Here is a 21,987-nt window from a genome sequence, read left to right on the forward strand (position 1 = left end):
CATTCGTTTACTAATATTATCAATATTATCCTTATATCTATTTTGGTGTTTGATCTGCTTTAAATTACGAATTGCGTTAATTTTCCCAATATTTATCTTTGTCAGACATTTTTGCTTGGTAGAAAAATTTTTAGTTCATAAATAGATTCTTTTTTAAATGTTTTTGCTAACCTGTAAACAACCTTTGATATTTTTAGGACTCAAAAAAACTGGAGTATATTTATTTGGTGCCATGTTAGAATCTGTTGAAACGGCCTTATTAAAGGTTACGGTGTTCAGGCAGGTTAAAATGCATTTGCTTTGGTTATCTAAAACACTTTGTTTGAGACAGTCATGTTTGGCATAAACCATGTTATGCGCAAATTAACTGTTGAAGATCCTCTTTATTTTTTTAATTTATGGAAATCTGTTGGAAATACAAAGATTTGAAATTGTGGTTGGTCTTGCTAACTTCAAAGGCTTTAGGAGAATTTCAGTGCTTATGATTAGTAGGATTTTGAAGTGATTTTAACGTCAGCCAAGTGTTTTTGCTGCTTCTTACTACAGCGTATACATTTGCCTCTGGCTTTCTTTAAAATGACAGACATGTTTACGAACCCCCTGGTCTTTTCTCCTTACATCAGTCATGGCAAACGCTGTTTGAAATGTTAGTTTTTAAGTACGTGAGTACAGGCCTATTAATTGGTGAAAAGGAGCTATTAAGGCTGTGCAGTGTTGCCGATATTGGTCTCCAGAAATTCCTAAAGCTATTAATCTTTGCATTCTATATTATATTTACTAATATCTTGTGACAAACAACTAAGCTTACTACTTGTGTGTTTAAGCAGAAAATTGAGAAAAATCTATTTCAGCAACCTTTTTTCTCCGTTTCTGTTATCTTACCATTTTTAAAACCATTATCACAAATGGTCCATAGCTCCGAGACACTCGCAAATATTGGCCAGTTTTTAGACACCACAGCAAAGCAAATAGAGACAAATGGATATCAGCAGCCACTATGTGAAAGAAATGGATTCCAAAGCCAAGGTAGAACAGGAAAATTGTTACTATATCTAGTATATTCCAAACTTGTGAAAAATACTTTTTTGTGCAAGCCCACATCGTTTTGTTTCTTCCAAGAACCTGAAATGAAAAATTTTTCTAGATTTGATTGCATCGATAAAAATTCTAGATAAAGTTTGAAAAGGGATTTTTCAATTGTGCTTTTTTGTAAAGAAGAAACAGTTAAGCCAGTTACATTCCTAGCCAGAGTCTTGGAGCACGTATGTCAGTTTTCAAGAAAAATTTCAACAATCTGCCCTTGGGAACAATGCTGGCTCTCTAGAAGAACGATGTATGAGATTAGGAAGTAAATTTTTGTGTAAATTGTTTGATCGCCTGAGCTATCAACATTGTACTGGAGAAGAGGTGATGGAAGTGGTAATATTTGGACACGGCATGAATAATAAAAACAGCTCAGTGTTCCATGTAATTAAGACAGAAGTAGCTACCTGTCTTATTTCGTCAACCAGTAGTGAAGTCACAATGGTGAATGTCAGCCAAATTATGTATTTATGTGCACTGTGCTTTTCGTCTACAACTACAAACAGCATCACGACGAATGACAAAATATGCATGGCCTGTAGGAAAAGAATAATGCTGGTCAAAATTTAAGTTTCAACGCCTCTCAATCTAAAATCTATGATCAAGATCAAATCAAGAGAAAAAAGTATAACAGATCATTGAAATTTTTTCATCAAATTGTGGTCTAAGATAATCCACTGAACAAGAAATTTCCGCAGCAAAAATTCTGATTTATAAACCAGTCAATGGCACAAATGACAGTTCCTTGATTATGATCATGCAGCTAACATAAATTAATGGGGATACCTCACCGTATGCAAATAGAACTTCGTTATTGGTGAAAGCATAGAAGAATGCATCTGGTCCTAAAACAGAGAATGGGATATTGTCCTATTAAAACAAGTATTTCCTTCTGTGAGAAAAGACTGCAAATACGGCTTTGATTTTGCATTACAATTCCAAGAAGCAATGAATTATTTATTGTGGTATTCTGTTTTCGAATAACTTGAAGTTCATGGTAGGAAATTTCACATACAGATTGGCATACGGACTTCTGAGGATGTATGGTTTCTGTTTATTAAAAGCCAGCATTATATGAGTATTCGGAATATGCATATGAACTTTGTAACCTCTATGCTAGGTGTCCAACTTTCTAAGATCATTGCTAGTAGCTTTATTTATTTCAATTTTATCTGACGATTCTTTGTTAACTGATCTTTCTTAACCACGTATTGGTTTAATTCGCTTGGATTAAGTTTTCAAAGAGTCTGAGATGGCCAGGAAACTTAGACCGGAGAATAATAGCAGCAGGGGTGTAGTCGTAAAATTTTACCAAGGGGGGCTCTGTGAAATTTCTAGGTTGATCTTGTCATGTAATCATTACAATTTATACATGACGAGGGTTGATGGTTCTCCAGCAAGTGGTTGAGTTCCAAGTACATTGACAGTGTTGAGCAGCAGGTGAGATCAGTACATTGATACCATAAGAAGGACCAGGGGAAACTTCATTGCAGGTGAGGGGGGCAAAATATCCAATTGCTCAGGGGTTCAGTGAAAGCGGCCACCAGAGTTGGCGGCGAGAAAATTTTCGAGATATAGCATTCTAAGAATGGCCAGAAAATGCATATAAAATATTTATAGCATCTATAAGGAAGAGCTTTCCTTTTAATAATGATGACCCATTGGTTTGATTTTGAATTGATAGATTTTCTCTCGTGTTAACAAAACAGGTGAGATTTCATTAGAGTTAATGAACAGTGCTCCTAAAAATGTCATGCAGAACTGTTATTCAGTGGACCTAGAAAGAATTAATAAGTTTGCAGATATAGAAAAAAAAATTTGGAATAACAACAACTGAACAATATTAAGAACACCAGAGCTTGAAATTGTTCAAAAATAAGATATAGGCAAGACAGGGTCAAATAATAGCAACCAGTTGTTGAGTCAGGTAATTTCCCCCATTTCTAAATGCAACAATAACAAACCAACTGTTTATACAAAAATCCAACTAAACATGCTCAGTAAGCAATTATTGAAGAACTTTCTATCCATTTACATGTCAAACTTTGTGTATAATTTCATGCATATGAAGTGTTTAAAACTCTCAGTTGTTTTCTTTTCCATTTCTGGTTTAGGTATCAATAGCTGATCTGTGGTGAAGTGACCATTCTTCACCGCTTTCTTTGCATTACATGATTCTTGGATATGTTCAAGAACAAACGAGCAGGGGGGCTGCGCCCCGCCTAGCCCTCCACCACTACATCCCTAAATAACAAGGGTGTTGCTTTCACCAAAGCAAATTGGCTTTTTGACTGTGATCTCTATATAGCAAATTTTGGTTTATTCAAATAAAAATTGAGCTTGTCTGGAAAACTAAGGAACTAGTCGGTTACTTCAGCATCTTCAGCACATAGCAAAAGTCTGAATATACATCTTTTTCATCGCTTTTGCCACTTGCTTTATCAGTGGGTCCGAGAGATAACGATGAAAAAATATACCCAGTTGTGGACTGAAATAGGCGAATTAGAAAAACGCAAGCACAAGATCAGTATAGTTAACCAATCAGTGCCGCGTGCCCAGTAGCGGCGTGGCAAAAATGAAGGACCCTGGAAAATTCGTCGAAAAGGGATCCATGCTTTGTGTGACGAACTTGTCCGAAAATTAGATCTAGCAACTTCTGATTCCACAGAAACGATTGATGTAACTAATTGCAAGACACATGGTACTTGACAAAACTATCTATCTCACTTTAAAATTTACGTGAAAAACAGTAATGAGTTATAAATGTGAATTCTTTAATGCAACAGAAAGCGATGGCGACTTGCTGATTTTAACTAGAAATTTTCGATAATTGAGCAAGAGAGTTTCAAGGTAATTTCTGTTTTTCATGAATTCCCTTGCAAAGGTTATCCTTGAGAAAATGGCTCTCGAGCTCATCACAGAGCCGTTTCAAGGATTGGGTTCGAACTAACTTGAATTAGAACATTACAGCAGCTGAGCTAATGTTTTGAATATCATATATGTCTCTGACCTAGGTACCAAAATTTCTAGAGAGTCTGCTACCTGGGGCAATGTTTTGAAGAATGGCTTTTAAGATACCATTGCGAAATATGTTACATGTGCGAATTATCGTTATAATCACTGACAATGATTATGTCTGTCCAACCAATTGGTCAACAAAAAACCGCAAACACAAGAAAGTAACTGAAAATAAATCTTAATTTTCTGAACCTAAGACGAAACGTCTGAACAAAGTTACTTTTTACAAATGTTCAAGTTCTAAAAACGATTGATGAAATTATGATATTCATTGTCAAATAATAAGCAATCTTTTCATTTCCTTTGATGTTATGGCTAGTTTGTCAATAACTTTGTTACTAGAAATCTTGCTGAGGATCTGACTTTCGATGCTTATCAGCATGAATGACTCTAGATTTTCTTGTCTTAGGGATGACCTCTACCTGGTTTTGATCAGCTTCGATTTTGAGAAATTTCTTTCACATTCCACCTGCATAACTGCAAGTGTCAGCAAAATTTTATAGACTGTATAGGAGTACGTTACACAGTTCAAATTATGCTCGTGCAGAACGTTATAGGCACAAGTGAAACACAATAAACAACGCTCTAAGGACTGCTTGTAAGTGCGACATCGACTTCTGCTCCATCTTCATCCCATCTGATAGTATCAAATTCTTCTGGCAATGACATAGCAAGCCTCGGAAATGAATTGGCAAAACTCTCAAGCTGCATAGGCAGATTATCTTTGTTCACCCTGCTCCCTAGGAGATTGCAAATGTTGAATATGGCAGCTGCTGGAATTCCGGACGTTCGGAGCTCCTGGAAGCGTTCTGAATCAAAACAAGATAAATCTTTGTACAGCATCTCATGGTCTAAAAATATTTTCTTCACATTTGTGACTAAGCTTTCTACTAACAAATTGAAGGTATTCCCTATAAATGACTGCAGCTCATCTATAACTGTTTCATCTTGGCATTGCTCACCATCCAAGCGCTTTTTCCGGCGTACTCTTTTCTTCGGTAAGGCATTACCGACTTTCAAATTTGATTCATCCAGTGCTTCGTTCACTATTTCACAAAATTCCTCGGCTTTTGTGTGACTGCTTTCAAAATATCATGATATGTCGTTGATATGTATGTTTTTTTTGCTTTTTGCTTCAACCATCCTCCATGCTTGAAGGATGTCCAAACCTTTTGTCTGCAAATACAAAACGGAGTTGTTATGCTGTAGATTCTCAAGAATATGAACGCTGTTAGGATCGTTTTGAATTTCTGAAAGTGATCCATTAAAACCTTCGCATCGCTGCGAGTTGATTCTTGGAATGATGTGTCATTAGCTATTGCATAAAGCGCCAAAAGCTTTTCTGCATATAGGCCTTTGTCTGGTTCTGAAAAAATGTCAAATATTTCGTCAGAGCTTGTGACTTTGAAAACCACCTGGTTTCACTAATAGGATGAAGCCTTCTGGTAGGTCTTCCTGCTTTCTCCAGCGCTTGTTCCTCAACATCCATTCTCTTGTGAGCTTGCTTGAAAAGTGTAGGAGATTTTTGCAGAATTTCAAAGTGGGTTGTTACAAGCGTGCTTGTAGATGCTGCATCACTGAGAACCAAATTCAAGAGATGACTGTAGCACCAGGTGTGTACGTGTAAGCTAGCAACATTTTAAATCTTTGCTGCAAATCCGTTGTAAGTACCACTCATATATGGTGCACCATCAAAAGAATCTCACACGCAGTTTCTTATGTCTATGTTGTATTTCTCAAGAGTGTCCTTTAAAAGCACAAACAATGACTCTCCACTGGTTGATGTTGTTTTTACAAGCTAAAGTAACCTTTCATGGACATCACCATCATGAACGTATCGTAAAACAATGGAGCACTGATCTTGAGTTGTGATGTCTTGTGTTGTGTCCATCTCGACCGAAAACATTCCAGCTCTCCTTGCTTCATTAACAATCGTTCCTCGGATAAAACCTTTAACGATATTGATGATCCTGTTCGTTATGTCATGACTTAAGAATGTCACTAGAGATCCTCGACCATAGTTCCCATTATGGTTACCATCTTTTGCACGCTTTGTTAGAGCTCTCGTGCTTGTTTCAACAATCTTGTCTATGTGCCTGTTGAGCTTCTCATCTGACTCGACGATAGGTTTTACAAGCTGATAGGCCTCGGCAAAATTTGGGAGCAATACAATGCTTTCTTGTCATTATCAAAAGTGAGTCAATTACTTTCAATTTCAGTGCCTGTTGATGTTGTTCTTTTGAATGCTTTTTTGATATCAAATGGCATTTTTCCAACAGTTGGAAGCTGTGGATGAAATTTGAAGAAATCTTCCACTTGGCTAGTAACTGGCTTTTTTAACATTTCGACATATTTTGTGCAACCAGCTCCACCTGCCGTTTCTTGAAATTGAGATGTTTTATCAATATCTGCAGTTTCTGCTGAAATTTCCGTATTTTCGAGCGCGGAGAATTCAGATCTTTGTGGAAATTCCTCTCTTCAGCTGAGGGCTCAGGAATTGTGTCATGGTGCTCTTCTTCTTCACTGCTCTCAGCGCCACATCGTTGCTCTCCAAACTTTTGTCCCACCTCAATAGCTTTTGCACTGGCGATATCAATACTCGTTCTTGTCACACCTAAAGGAAGTGGGTTCGGTGAGCTCTTTAAAGCCGCCTAGAGAACGGAAAATTTTTAAGAAGGAGACTCTCACATTTTATTATTTATACCTACACGCATAGCCTCGTTAATAATAGTCCAATTCTTAGAAAGATAATAATTTAAGAAGCTATAATACCATCCTTGAGAATTGTTAGAAATTATGAAGACTTGACTTATGACAAAGTTATGGCGTGTTCTCTTCGACCCTCATTCTGACGTTTTATGGACTAACTTTGTCTATTTTCATTCAATTCAACATAAAATTAATCGATCAAAAGCCAAATCGCTATTGATGAAATATGGAAAGCCAAGAAGACTATCATCAGCCAGTCGTTGGGATGTGAGTTCTGGAGAGTCCTTACATTTTCAGATAAGCATTCATCTCCTGTTTAGTGTACCTCTGCTTGAAAAATGTGAACAATTTTTTGGCGGTACATAACTTGAAAATGGCTTTGACAAATTTTTCTTTAGGCACGCGGCACTGATTGGTCAACTATACCGGTCTTGTGCTTGCATTTTTCTGATCGGCCTATTTCGATTTACAACTGGGTATATATTTTTTCATCGTGTTCTTTCGGACCCTGATTATGAAGTTTGATGCTCTGAGGAGTGTCAGACGAAAAAGCTTTTAGTTAATATGTTGTGAAATGATTGCTTTTTTCAAAGCCAGTTATAAGCATTCAGCTTTACCCACAAACAGCCTTTAGGGGGGAGTGTGACGCGCCCTCCCATGCCCCAATTGGCATCGGCTCTGGGTCAAATGCTCTTCAGTCTACTTTTAGAAACAACAAGAAAGTGAGACAATCAGAAGTTTGAAACCCAAAGGCAGTTTGATCAGATATAGCTTTAGACTATGCATTTTAGAAATGAATTGCTTTTGCGCAGTGTAAGTGTTTATCCTTTTGGAAAAGTCATTGACATACAATATGTGCAAATTATATTTCATGTCACGTCACGTGTACAGTTTTTCTTGAACATGCTTAAAAGATAAACGGACGAAAGACCTGACGATGCTTTGTATGTAATAGAAGCTACCTCACTTTTTATCTATTCCTGTAGTAGCTCAATGACTTTCTGTGATTATTCTAGCAGCTGTTTTGCAGGCTTTTGAAAGTTTGCTAAGCTTACCTAATTGAATGGAAAAACCTGTTGTAAACAGGTTGGGAAATAGAGACAACATTTTTCCAAGTTGAATCATTTATGTATGTACCTATAGATCGTAAAACTCAATGATGATCTCCAGGGTCATGTGCACTAAAGAGCAACACAATGGTTTGAGAGTGAGCGGGAATTTGTGTGCGTTTTTATCTGGTAACAGGAACTTGATTTTTGCAATATTTTATTAGAATGATGCAAAATACAATTTTATGACAGGAGCATTTCAAAAATATTTTTATTTCGATCTACTCCAAACCATACATTTTAGATATGTTAGATGCATAACGTCTGTAGGAATTACCTTTCCATTCCACATTTTCGAAGTAACTACTTGAGTAGCTTGATGTGCAACAAACCCTTTAAAATCGGTGTCGCCTGCAATTTCTAGAAGTGATCGATTCCCCCAAACAGGATATGCATTCTCTATTGATTGCATTGTGTGTTCTTTGCTGGTGTCATGGTAGATGTCAAGGAGATCTAAGCAGACTGTCTCAAAGAGTCTAAGCAATAAAATGAAAGTATTAGCAATAATAACAACAATGATGCCATGTTTATACAGATTAACTCTGTTCAGCAACAACTGACTGTTATCAATAAAGGAACTGTATGGAACATGAAGAAGATAAAATATCAAAAATAGAAATGTACTTGAAAAAGATTTTTACTAAAGGCTTACATCTTAAAATTTGAATTTCCGACAAGGCTCGTATGACACAATCTGCTTTCTATTGATCAGATAGCTCGCAAGCCAGCATAGTTCCTTGATAGGATGTTTAGATATGGGTCTCACACAGTCAGGAATGGATAAACCCTTAAGCAAACTAAGCACGTGCTTAGGGCATCACACCCAAAGGGGGCACCCAAATGTTGAGAAACGGGTGGAAAAAAGAGACATGCAAAAACTTATAAAACTTGTACAAAGTTTTTACAAGAAAGACTCAATCACTGTGTCCAATAGAAATCAAGCAGACATTCAAGAAGTAATGATTTCCAGGATGTTATAAATGTCTCAAAAGAATAAAGTGTAGAAAAATTCCATTCAATTCATGAGCATTGGAAGCACTAAACTGACCAAAGTTTTTGTCCTTCTTTGCTGACTAGACTAAACACTAATCTTGAATTTTTCTTGGCATAGCGCCATATTACTTTATCGGTCGTGAGAAACTTGTTTCTGTAAACTTGTAGAAGTAAGGGGCTTTCTATTTGCCCTTCCTTAATAGTAGCTCGAGCTGCTCTAAGAATACTCTGCACCAGATAAGGACTGGAAAGCTCTTTCCTTGCCGGAAGATCCAACCTTGGGGACCAAAAATTAAAAAGGACGTCACTATTAAACAAGGTATGATGAAGGCCTTAACTTCAGCTGTAGGCAAAGGTCTTGGAACTATAAGTTCAAAGGAAACCTGGAAAATGAAGCTGGAATATTCACAACATCGATTGAGGACCAAGGACTATATGCACAGCAGATAAACATTTTATTACAATCATGCTCCACAGTTTTATCCCGTTTGATTTTTGCATGAAGATGGATAACTTTTTAAACGCAAGAAATTAAATTTCAAATCATTTTCAATTTTTAGGCATGGTAGCCCCTTAGTTAGACCTCTTTACAGGGGGTCATGTTTTTTGACACCATTTAAGTTAAAATAAATGTAATAGAAACAATACGATAAGATTTTGAAAAATAAGATTAGAAAACTAGCATATAAAAAATATTGCGACTCATGCCATGCTGGGTTTTATTAGACTTCCTTAAATCTCATTAGAGTTGGTTGATTTTTGCTTTATCGTTTAACCCGTTCCAGAGACTCGGCCCTCTGAATGAGAAATATCTCTGACCAGCTGATGTCCTTCAATATGGAGTTCTTAAGTTAATATTAGAATTCTGTAGTACGCGATAGGTTGATTTGCTAACCCTAGTGAACATGTCACTCATGTAGGACGGCGACTTACCATTCAGGGGTTTGGAAACCATTTTGTATTTGGATTTGGAAGCGGTGAACAAAGATTAACTGGCCTATATTTGCCCCGCCTCCCCCCTCCCCCCCCCCCTCTGTTGAATCCGTTACTGATACTCTCATATAATTTTCAAATATCATTTAAATATTTTTCTGGCAGTAACAGCTGGAATATATTTTGATTTATTGCATTTTACATTGGGAGAAAATGAACATTGCTCAGAATAATGTTATTTTTCGTTCGACTCTCCAACACAGTTCAGGTTTCTCATTTGGCCCCTTGCAAAAGTTATTAGCCCACCCCTAATCTAGAACCATCAGTATGTCAATTTATGTTGCTTCTACTTCAAGTGGATTATGCTATGATCATTAGCCCATTTCAAGTTTCAATGCAAGTTGCTCGCGATCGCCTTCGCTTCTTAACGTTCACGACCACTCAGTAATTACAGCTAAGTCTAACCTGTAACATTTAAAACTAGGGGTTGGAGAGGTGTCCCCGTTGAAAAACCGCTTGGTGCATGGATGAAATAAAACAGTGCTTACTCAAAAAAGTTGGGAGCGTTGGAGAAAGCGGCAGACCGTTCCACTCATTCCGCTGCCAGCTTAATGTTTTCGTATGAAACTATTTTTTACTGTTTCAACTTACATTTTCTATCTGGTCGGCAGGTCACCAACCTCAATAGAGTGGGTCATTATTAACAGGAAGAGAACCAAGATCGGTGGGTGCTTAAGATACCCACAACCCTTAATCCAGAAGCGAACTTTGCAGGGTGCTATGGGTGCTTGAGCAATTTTTCGAATTTTTGTTTTAGTTTTTTTGGCAAAGTGGAAGCTTTGATGAACTTGTCAGAGAAGCTCGCTTTAGTTAATCCAATTTTAGTTAATATAGGCGAGGGGACAACATTGAGACATGTTGCCAAGAAATTGAACGGTTTTGTAATCAACGGCAAGATAAATGCCGCTCTGAAGCTTTTATCTTATGCACAAAGGAATGGTATTTTACTTCTGGATGACACAACTCTACAGCTGCTTTAAAACAAGCATCCAGATGGTGAAGAGAAGTTTAAAAATCTCCTGTTACAAGGTCCAGAATTATCGATTGGTGAGTATGCATATGATTGTATTGATTCTTTTTAAATATACAAGTCTGCAACAGATGTAAAAGGTGACTGGTTCGTCGAGTTTGGATGGCGACGTATCCTGACACCAGCTGCTTTTCGTACAAAAGAGCACAACTTGTGTGATTCCTTAGCTCGAATGGCCAGAAAGATGTGTTCAAAGCGCTTCTGTGACGATAACAATTCTTTGGAATCTTTCCTTGCCTGCAGGCTGATACCATTGGATAAAAAATCCTGGTTTTCGCCCAATTGGTGTTGGTGAGGCTTTGATACGAATTATTGCTAGAGTAGTCATGAGAACATTTTGGACAGAAATAATGGACAGCGCATGAGATTTTCAGTTATGTGCTGGTCAAAGAGCAGGTTGTGAAGCTGCAGTACATGCCATGAAAGATATTTTTGATGAAAAGGAATGTGATGCTGTTCTGTTAGCTGATGCTGACAAGGCATTCAACCGTATCGATAGGAAAGTCACGCTGCATAATATCAGGATTGTAAGTCCTATTATTGCAACGTATGTGATAAACTGTTGTAATCAAAATGCGAGACTGTTCGTAATCGGTGGAGCAGAGATTGAATCACAAGAAGGTACAACGCAGCAGTAATGCCAGTTTATGCGCTTGCTACAGTTCTACTCTTGGAGTCGGTGTCAACAAACGACACGAAACAAGTTACATATGCCGACGATTTGATCTCAGCCGGTGAATAACAACCTCTGTTGACATAGTGGGAAGATTTGCTGAAAGTGGCGCCAAATGTTGGTTATTATCCTAAACCTTCTAAGTTGTGGCTAATCGTGAAGCCAGCAAAAGTAGAACGTGCAAGAAAATTTTCAAAGACACCTAGATCAACATTACATCGGATGGTTAGGATCCTATCAAAGTGTAACTGCCTTTCTTCGGGAAAATATGACATCTGCTCAATGTAAGGCAAACGGCATTGCTTGCTCTGAGGGTGCATCAATATGGCTTTCTTCGTTGCCTTTAAAATCTAAAAATTTCAGCCTCAAAAAACGTGCTTTTGATGATGTTGTTTATTTGAGGTATGCATAAAACTTAAAAAATCTTCATTCAAAATGGTTTGTAAGGCAAAGTTTCACGTCGATCATGCTCTTTCATGCCAGATTGGGGGCTTTGTCACCCTCCGTCATAATGAAATGAGTGATCTCACTGTTGATTTGCTGCCAACTGTATGCAAGGATGTGTGCAAGGAACCTTGTTTGCAACAATCCGAGAATGGGGTAGAATTGCGTGCTGAAGTAAATGCAAGAGGCTTTTGGCAACGTATGCAAAGAGCATTTGTTGATGTGAGGGTATTTTACCCTATCGCTCCTAGCTATCGCTGCAAAATCTTATCTGCAACCTTCAGAATATATCGAGAAACAGAGAAAATACAACCAGGTTGTTATGAATCAAGAAAACAGAAATTTTCCCTTTTGATTTTCTCATGCAATGTTGATATGAGCATTGAAAGAAGGAAATTTTTCAAACGTGTTTCGGGATTAATTGCTGACAAACATCATCAAAATTTCAGGAAACCTTTCCTGTGTCAAAAGAAAGCTGAGTTTTTGCTTACTCAGAACTGCAGTTATTTGCATTAGAGGTTCTAGGTCCCGTCAACATGTTGTTTCTATTTGTGAAATGAGTGACCTTGACACTAGAAACAATTTGTCTAGCATCGCTAATTAATAACATTATGTTTTAGTACTTTCTTTGCTCTTTTCACTTTGAAAACCGACAGCCTATAGGTTTATAAACAGTGCTGAAATTTTCTGCAATATTTGACCAAGTGTCCGCATATGTATAAAAAAATGACAGAGCTTGAGCACCCGCGATTGTGAAGCAACCAATCGCCTTCTTATAAATTGAAACATTTCTTTTGAAATGTTAACAGAACGAAAGCGTGTGTTATGAAGTTAGGCCTGTGTTTGATTTTTTTAACTTGACGCAAGAGATCAAATAACAAACCTCTGCGTTTGTAAATAGAGCCCAGTCTGTAGAGCATGACAGCTTTGTTGGACAGGTCTTGTTTTTACGAGAGCAAAAAATATGTTTGAATGTGTGCAAGTTTGTAGAAAAAGGTTACAATATTTTGTGTGCCTATTAATTAGGCAAAATTAGGCGTCATAGCATGATTAAAATTCATTAAAACAAACTTCAAACCATTGGCAATACTTTAAATCTTAATTTTGGGAAAGATATCTTTTTAAAATATCAAAAAGGTAGACTTTCATTGGACAATCTCGAAGCTTTGAATTCCTTGTAAGACTTGCTAAATTCAGTCAAAAACTTTTTTAGTAGGTTAAACATGCGACCAAAACTTCTCAAAAATACTTTAATAAAGTAAGAAAATTAACAGTCTTTAGCAACCAAGCAAAAAGTAAGTATTTCCAAGTTGGCCTTAATGAAATCGTACAGGTTTGTGCAAAGTAAAACCTTCCTGTTGTAAATAAATAACAGGTATAGTCCAGTCGCTTAAGGTGAAAATCGTGACAGACTGGAACAAAGTACCAAACTTTTATGGTGATACCTTGGGGCATTGAGAACATTTCCAGAAGGAGTGCCAGTCTATCGATTTTGGGGAGCAAGCTAGAGATAAAATCGTATCATGTCATGGAAAAGTCACCAGAATGTTTATTTTGGAGATAATCTATGTTAATTGAATCAATCGAGAAGATTTATGTAACCAATTTATTACTGTACATGATCCATATGCAAAACCGCTTTTTGTTTTTATTTCGGTACATTAAATATTTCTCGAAACCTGAGGTCAAAGCATAACTTTGCATGCTAATTTCAAGCATAATCCCCGTTGAACCTACTTCTGAATGTAGGCTACCTTAATTTTTAGAACATAACAACTTAATGAAACATGCTTTAGTTTAGGCATCTGAAAATATCAAGCAACGACAGCGCCACAGGGTTGACTTGGAGGACACGCCCTCCCTCCCCGGTTTTCGGCAGGATAGATTTTGTAATTCTTCTAATTCGATGAAAAAATATCGGAGAATTTGATTCTGTGAATTTGAATTCGCCAAAAAGCAGTGTAACCGAAAATTAGTCATGGGCGTTCCCTGTCGGTAAAATTAGCGTTCCCGGTAGGTAACGGGATTTTTTGGAAGGGAAAAGGGTGTGGGAGGACAGGAGGGCAGATATTGCAGGTTGGTTGTCGGGAAAACTGGACTTTACCCGGTTTTATTCTGGTTTTCGGGAAAACTGGTTTTATTCCTTTTTCTGAGCATTTCTTTTTGCAGCCAAGGAATTACAGCATCAATCCATCAATCTGTAGTGTTCTTTCTACATCGAACCGGGAGAATGGGAACAGAAGATGCATGCTTCTTGATAATGATGAAATCCAACCAGTTTTTATTTGGACTTTCTTTCTTCATTACGGTCAGCTCGTTTTCGTTTCGCATTTTCCAGTTTTTGATGTTGAAAACTTTAAGCAACGGTAGACTGGCACAGCACTTTTAACCTGCCACAAAGATCTGAATGGGGCTTTGGCCCGTGGGATCTGATAAACTAAGGCGTAAAAAAAGTAAACATGAATAAGCAAAATTCTGTCTGATTCGGATTTCATGTTTTTCTTTACAAAGCAATTTTGCTATTCCTTGACTGCTTGAACCAGACGATCTATAATGCTTTCATTTTTTAAACATTTCTGCAACATATTTTTGAAACTCTTTAGCAGTGTACGTTAAAGCCTCTCTTCTCTCGTAGTGCTTCCTAAACGATACTTTAGCATATTTGACTTTGGATTTGGCAAACATATTTGACAAAAACTTTCGCAGTTGAGTTAAGTGGCTGAGAATGTGCATAAGACCTTAACGACAAGCAAAGAGTGACTTAGGCCAGCTCATGCTGTCTTAATTTTGATAGCGCATTGAACGGTCCTTGCTGGGAAACATGACTTGCTCTGTAACGCTGTTTCGTTCTTCATTCTCTGTATAGTTGCCTTCAGTTTTGCATTTAGCAATACTGCTTCTTTTCAGTTGAGAATAAATTGTGCTCAACGGAGTTAAGCTCATTTCTATGAATTTCTACGTCAACTTGCAGACGCTTTCATCGAATTTGTAGCAATACCTTTACCCTTCTCTGCTTCATATTCAATAGTCAAGCGCAAACAGAAAATTAGATTGTTCGGGAGAAGAATCTTCAAAACCGTTCTGCTAGCATTTCCTTAATGCTATGGCTTCAGTAAAAGAAAAAGGTTCTTTCCTACATGTATCTACAGCTAACGCCGAAATTTTTTTAGTTAATTACTGAATCAGAGCTCCTTACTTTGCTGGCTGTTCTGGTTCAACCTTTAACCAGGCAAAGTTTCAGTGATTTCTTTATGTTTATGTGCTGACCCTCGATCTTGAGCAAATTTAAATGTACCGCAATAGAAAAAACGGTATTTAAATGTTGATCTTTTACAGTAATATATCAGTCATCTGATTTTTCTCCATTGATACAATCATACGTAGATGATTTTAAAGAAAGCATTCTGGGGACCTTTCTAAGACGCTATATGATTTTTGTCCCTAGCTTAACCCCCAAAATCGATAGAAACTGGCACCCCTTCTGGAAATGCTCACCATGCCCCAAGGTATCATCATAAAGTTTGGTGTTTTGTTCCAGTCTGTCACAATCTGACCAAAAATTGGAGTTAAGCGACTGAACTAGTACTCCTATCTTCATAGCTCAGTTTTCAAGTTTTCGTAGTAGTCGATATGGCTTAGAAAAAAGAAGAAACAAATTATATATTCCATTTTTCATTTTCATTATCATATCTTCATAAATTTTCCCTTATTTCTTTCCTTTACTGTCATCTTGAAACTTTTTTTTATCTTGCTTTAGCTTTTTTAATTCTGGTTTGCTATAGAAAGTTCGCAGCGGTGCAGCCATTTTGAATAAAGTGGTGCAATACTTTTGCTCACCTAGTGTATTTCATCTATTGGAAGTAGTTGTACTTTAAAAAGGCTGATAAAGCAGTCAGAATGATAGTAGAAGAAATCAAATATTCATTGTTTTTATTTCAACTAAGAGAAAAGCAATTATAATTGTTTCTCATTATCATTATGGTGTATTTTATGTATTGGTTTCATTTCAAATAGCACACTGTCAGAAGTTTAAAAAACAGTTATATTAATTACAAATCAGTTATTTAAAAAACAGTTATGGACAACCCTTGCTCTCTGAACGAAAAAAAGATACTAGTCACCATAAATTGTGAAAGACGTGGCACAAGCCTCACCCAAAACTAAACACCCTCAAATTTTTATCTAGATCTGCCTGCATTTAGCAGATCAATTAAAATGGCTCCAGTCATAAGGACACTTTAAAGGTTCTTATGATATTTGAGAAAAATGTGTGATGAGTACAGTAAAAACCTGCGTGTAAGAACGTCCTTAACTTCTATAGAGTAGATATTGTTGTTGATTATCAGAAAATGGCATTTTATCTGTTCTGTTCTCCATTTTAAATATTTGATAATGTACCAATTTTCAAATTGATCAATGATACAGTACTTAATAACTGTTTAAATTTAACATACATTGTGCATTTTTAATTTTATTTTAACAGCTCAATTTTCTATCATAATTTAGTTTTTGGCAAAGATATGGCAGTAACAGGGCTCACAGAGATTTATTTATAGTTATCATTGATTTTTCTTTTACCTGATTTGTAAACCAGTGATATTTTGGGGCACTTTTCAGCAGAAGATCGCAATTTCAAGACAGTGATTGATCAACTTTGAGATAACACCAGCTATTGATCTCCATTGATCTCCATACATCGTCACCATCAACCCCCTTTTTTCTTTTTAGCTTTGTTAAAATGTATTTGACATCTTTGATGCTTGTTATTTGAAATTAAAGACTTTTTTAGGAATATCCACTGCTGAGTGCTCGCTAAGTTTGTGATTGGTTTGTGATTTATTGAATAGCATTGCCATACCAGGTTTTCATCATTGGTAAGTGGGTACCAAAATCCTTATTACATGTTATTTGAACTTCCTTAAAAGAGCCTAACCTATAAATAACCGATTCTCTAACTAACTTGAAGAATACCAAAGCTACTTACTCTCAAATAGCCATTTTCAATACTTTTTATGTTTTGCAGTTACAATGAGGATTTAGAAAAACTTTTCTAAACAGAGACCCATAGGAGACGTTTTCAATTTATCAGCAAGTTAAATAAAAATGTTGGTAGAAATACTCACATTACTGACTCAGCTAGTTTCTTGGGAATACCCTCTTCTTCGTAGATTTGGAAATCAATTATTCCTTTAAGCAGGTTGCGCATCATTAATGCATTTGATAATGGGTGCAGTTCCTCGTGTTTCCAGAAAACAAAGGCCTGATCTGGTTGGATGGCCAGTGCTCTGCTAATCATCATCTGCTCCAATGAGCTCATTTGCTACAAAGCAATTTTTTTGGAAATGTGACTTCAGTACTCAGTGAAGTGGGTATTAATCAAGACAGGCACGCTTCGTTTACACAATGTTGCTTAAACTGCATGACTGTTACCAGGGGCCATTTTACTTCAAGAATCGCGTACGCCCCCTCTCCAAATCTCTGCAAATCTTCCTGTGAACCTAAAACTACTCGAATCGCTCAAAATTTCCATTAGCTACGACTTTTTCACAAAATCTTAATAGAAAGTTCTGATGGTGTATTAAAAACAAATAGCTTCATAACTTTAACAATGCCCAATAAATAAAGCAGATACGAAGAAGTTGTAAGATATGATGATAATATTGAGGCTTCTGCGCTGGAGCTTTTGGTTCCATTATTATCACGATCATCAACGCATGCTTAGTACCTCAAGGATTTTGAGATACACGAAAGTAAGCTGTCTGCTAGTTCCTGTTGTCAACAAAATAGGGGCATAAATTATGGCACGAACCTGGTTAGAAGCAAACTAAAATATCTGAAATGTTTCTTAGGGTAAATTTTGTGGGTCGTGGAAATAGTTAGATGGGGAAGATAGGAGGTCTAAAATATCTTGTCTAAAGTTCCAAAATCCTTCTAGCCTTTTCTTTTATCAATAGAAACAGCTCCTGAAGGTGAAAAAATCTGAGGGGGCAAAGCAAGAGGGCTAAGACTTTTGGGAAGCACAAAATATAATACAAAAATTTATTTACACTTTTGATGTGCAAAGATTTCTATCCACTTTACTATTAAATACAACACAATACAAACAATATGCAACCAATTCTGTTGTTCAAGTCGTAGTAGTCCCATGCTCTAAATTGCATTTTTACAAAGTCATCAAATTATGACGTCAAAAAGGTCTTTTCTAAGAATTTTTACATCGATACAATAAGATGAAAGAGCATCATGAAATACCTCTAAACATGCAAATGTAAATGTGTTGCAGATAGTTTGGAGGAGGCCACGAACACAGGGTTATATCTGATACAAAAATAGTCGAGACTTTTAAGGAAAAAATGATATTTTCTCTTTCTTTTGAAATTCTTCTGCAGTAATCATCATTCTTGTTGCAGATTCCAGGTGGAAAACTTTCGTTAGATTTCAAAAGTAATAGATGGTTGGGTGTAAATGCATTAAAATTCTTCCATCTGATACTTTAGTAAGCGGGCTTTCCATTCAAAATTGCCTCCACTTCACATAGTAATGTAACCAGTGCTTTATCTTTTAATGTTTGGTTTCTTAACATTGCACCGTAGACTTTCTAATTGACCTTATCAGACATTCCCAGACTTCTCCCATGTACAATGCTGTGGGTGGATAAAATGGCCAAAAGCTCAACTTAAAGTGACAGGTCTACTACAGAACAAAATTAAATACAAATTTTGCAGTTGATAAAAGGAAAAGCAGGTAGTCAATGGAAAAGCAGATAAAATAGTTAGGCCTATTAAGAATTACACGAACAAATTAAAGTGAATAAAGTGCAAATTAAGTGCAAATTAACTTAAAGTGCAAATTAAGAATTACACGAACAATAAACTGAACAAAACAAAAATTTACCGTAAGATTGACCAGAGAGCCAATATTTTTAGACCTGTCACTTTAAGTTGAGCTTTTTGGCCAGCCTAAAAAATGGGCCTAAGCCCCTCGTGAGATATAAAAAGTTTGGCTTGCGATTTCTGGAATTTCATTTCGATTTCACTCAAAAGCAGCGGTAATTTTTTAGTAAATTTTATGAACATTGTAATTTTTTAATTTTGGTTGGTTTTTTCTTAAATATGTTTTCATGGTGGCCTAAAACTCCAGTAGTGCTTTCCTCCACGGCTAGAAGTGCATTTGAGTAAGTTGTAAACAAGCTAGACAAAATTGGTGAGCTCTGATTGGCTAAAAGAAATTGCAAAAAAGCATCTAATTGGAAGAAAACGAATTCCGCCTTGCTTGTGAGATCTGCATCAGCTATCTCGTCATCCCATACTTTCTTCTCGAGACACAATTTTTGGAGAATTTTCTTTGCATTTAAAGCAAAAAGAGAAACAAAACCAACAGGATCATAAACGGAAGAAATTTTACTGTGCAGTCTTCTACGAGTCAATGGCTTGTTCTTGCACCAGATCTTAAATGTAAACTTGTCAGCCTCTGCATCCCATCGAAGTCCTAAGGCTCGCTCTGTTGGAAGCTCTTCATTCTCAAGGCTGATATCTTTCAACTCTTTGGACCATTCAGTTTGTGGTATTGCATTCAGGACTGCTCTGCTGTTACTGATTGATTTTGTAAGACGAAATCCACCATAAGAGAGCATCTCACAAAGCTGCTTACTCAATCTTATTGCTTCTTCTGGCTTCTCTACTGATTTCAGTAAGTCATCAACATAGAAACTTCGGTTAACTGTCCTGGCACATGAGAATCAAACTTTTCATTGTTGTTCAATGCCGTCTTCTTTAAAGCAAAACGTGCGCAGCTAGGTGACCAAACACCTCCAAACCGATGTACCATCATCTGATATTCATGTGGCTCAGCAGACAAATTGCCATGGTGATACCAAAGAAATCTCAATGCATTCAGATCTTTAGGATGTACACGCACCTAGTAGAACATTGCCTCTATATCTGCCATCATCTCTACAGTTTCTTGTTTGAATCTGCACAATACACCAATCAGGCTATTCGTCAAATCTAAGCCCTGAAGAACCTTGACATTTAATGACTCGCCGTTGTACTTTGCAGTACAGTTAAAAATTAACCTCACTTTATCTGGTTTCTTTGAATGGATTACATTGTGGTGCGGCCAGTGGCGAAGCCAAAAGTCCTGCTGGTCCTGCTGAACAGGACCAAGAATTTCCAAAGATAAGTTTTACTGTAAACAATCAACAATTTCTTCTTTGCAAAAAGGAAGTTTTAAATTCTATTTGATAAACAGTCCCCAGTTCCGTCAGCTGATACAGGCATCCCACGCTAGTCTCAAGGTCCTGTTCTTTTATACGGTTTAACCCTGTATTTTGGTCCTGCTCATAACTGTGATACCCTATGTTTGGTCCTGCTTCACAATGGGCTTTTGTAAATTTAGTCCTGCTTCACAATAGTCTAGAGCAATGAGCAGTCCTGCTCAATCTCGGGAGCAGGACCTCGTCGAAATGATCATCATAACATTTCGTAAGCAGTAGTGATTTGATTGGTTGAGGGTTCACCCACATAGGTCAAAAAGTATTGTTTTGAAAACCTTTGGTCCTGCTATTTTTGAGAGCAGGACTGCAAGAAATGCCCTGTGCATTCTCGTTCTGCTATGAAACACTAGCAAGGAGGCCAGTTCAAGTATTATGGCGAAGCGCTGTGAATGTGGATTTCCTGCTTGATTTGGCAATACCAATGATATTATTATTGACAGCAAAACTTGCCTCAATTGAACTGCATAAATTTTATTTGTAACAAGACAGAGTCCAAAGTTAGCGAGAAAGAAATGGTAAACAACAAGGATTGGCACACTGATTTCGGCTTTCATACGATCGTTTGAGGCACGGTATATCATGGCGGCCTAAACGAATAAGATTTTCTTAGACTTGGACAAGGACGATGAAAGCATAATTGAATTTACTGTTGAATGATTGAAATTTTGGAGTTGGAGAATAAACCAATTTCAGCGCAATTTGCATTTGTAAGAGATTAACGGGCGACTGATTGCTATGTTGAATACCGATGAACTGAATGCTGAACTGCTAGTATGAAAGTGTATTTTTCTACCTGAATTGTTTACTCGTCTAATTGTTTGGCTAATGAAGTTGTTTTCTTTGATAAAGCGACACATTATTCAATTGTATCTCTCTTTGTCAGCTGCAGAATAATTGTTTTGCAGAATTTGTGAACTTGCCCCTACAGACTTTAAACTCTGTTGTTTATTAAAATTATTTTAATAGAGTATCTAGATTGGTCAGGTATTTTAATAGTGTGTCTAGATTGATCTAGATTGGACCAATATCTGGAATAGTCTAATTAGACTATTTCAACTACCACAAATATATGATATGCAACTTTAAATGCCACCCCTACCCCCTTTTATTGTCAAATTTAGTTATCCCCAATTTGAACTTTTACTTCCGCTGTAGAGGCTTACTACAATTTAACATAGATTTGCTTGAAAAGTAAGCACCCTAAAGCACGTCTTTAAGTATGGGTTTATTTTTCAAAAGATAGACATCGATTTAAAATTTGCTTTTTACTGAATTTAAGAAAAAATTCATCTGCAAAAAAGAATTTTTATTCATGGGCGTTTCCTATTGAATAAGGGCGTGGCCCTGTACATACAGCAAGACCAACAATTTTTGGCTAGCTTCGTCACTGGGTGCGGCAAATACCAAATTTTACCATCTCTGCATTCCAGCTGCTGGTCAGGAGCTCTGTGTGCATACCCTTTGTCAAGTAAGTCATCAATAAATGATGTATACCTTTGTTTCAAACTTGAGTCTTGAAAGAGTCTCCTTTGTAGATATCCCGAACGTTTTTCTGCAACCTGTCGATTTTTTGCCATACAAGGTTGTCCCTATTTCCATGGAATTGCAATCTGGTAATGACCATTCACCAACTGAACTGATTCTTCGAATGTTTTCAAAG

At 36.8% G+C, this 21,987-nt stretch overlaps 1 protein-coding gene and 1 pseudogene across 3 annotated transcripts in view; one reads left to right on the forward strand and one right to left on the reverse strand.

The window, feature by feature from the left end:
* LOC135688518 (transient receptor potential cation channel subfamily M member 3) overlaps nt 1-21,987 on the reverse strand; it is a 55,501-nt gene that overhangs the window by 14,309 nt on the left and 19,205 nt on the right. For all 3 annotated transcript variants that reach the window (XM_065205394.2, XM_065205393.2, XM_065205395.2), the window contains exons 15-19: nt 17,176-17,372; nt 8,197-8,395; nt 1,875-1,928; nt 1,491-1,619; nt 883-1,122 (exon numbers count right to left, since the gene is read on the reverse strand). In XM_065205394.2, coding sequence (XP_065061466.2) covers nt 883-1,122; nt 1,491-1,619; nt 1,875-1,928; nt 8,197-8,395; nt 17,176-17,372 — 819 coding nt within the window. The remainder of the gene's footprint in view (nt 1-882; nt 1,123-1,490; nt 1,620-1,874; nt 1,929-8,196; nt 8,396-17,175; nt 17,373-21,987) is intronic.
* LOC148957184 (uncharacterized) lies at nt 10,351-12,273 on the forward strand (annotated as a pseudogene).

The sequence above is a fragment of the Rhopilema esculentum genome, unplaced genomic scaffold (assembly GCF_057945365.1).
Source record: "Rhopilema esculentum isolate cy_ngs unplaced genomic scaffold, ASM5794536v1 HiC_scaffold_36, whole genome shotgun sequence".
In the NCBI taxonomy this organism is placed as follows: domain Eukaryota; kingdom Metazoa; phylum Cnidaria; class Scyphozoa; order Rhizostomeae; family Rhizostomatidae; genus Rhopilema; species Rhopilema esculentum.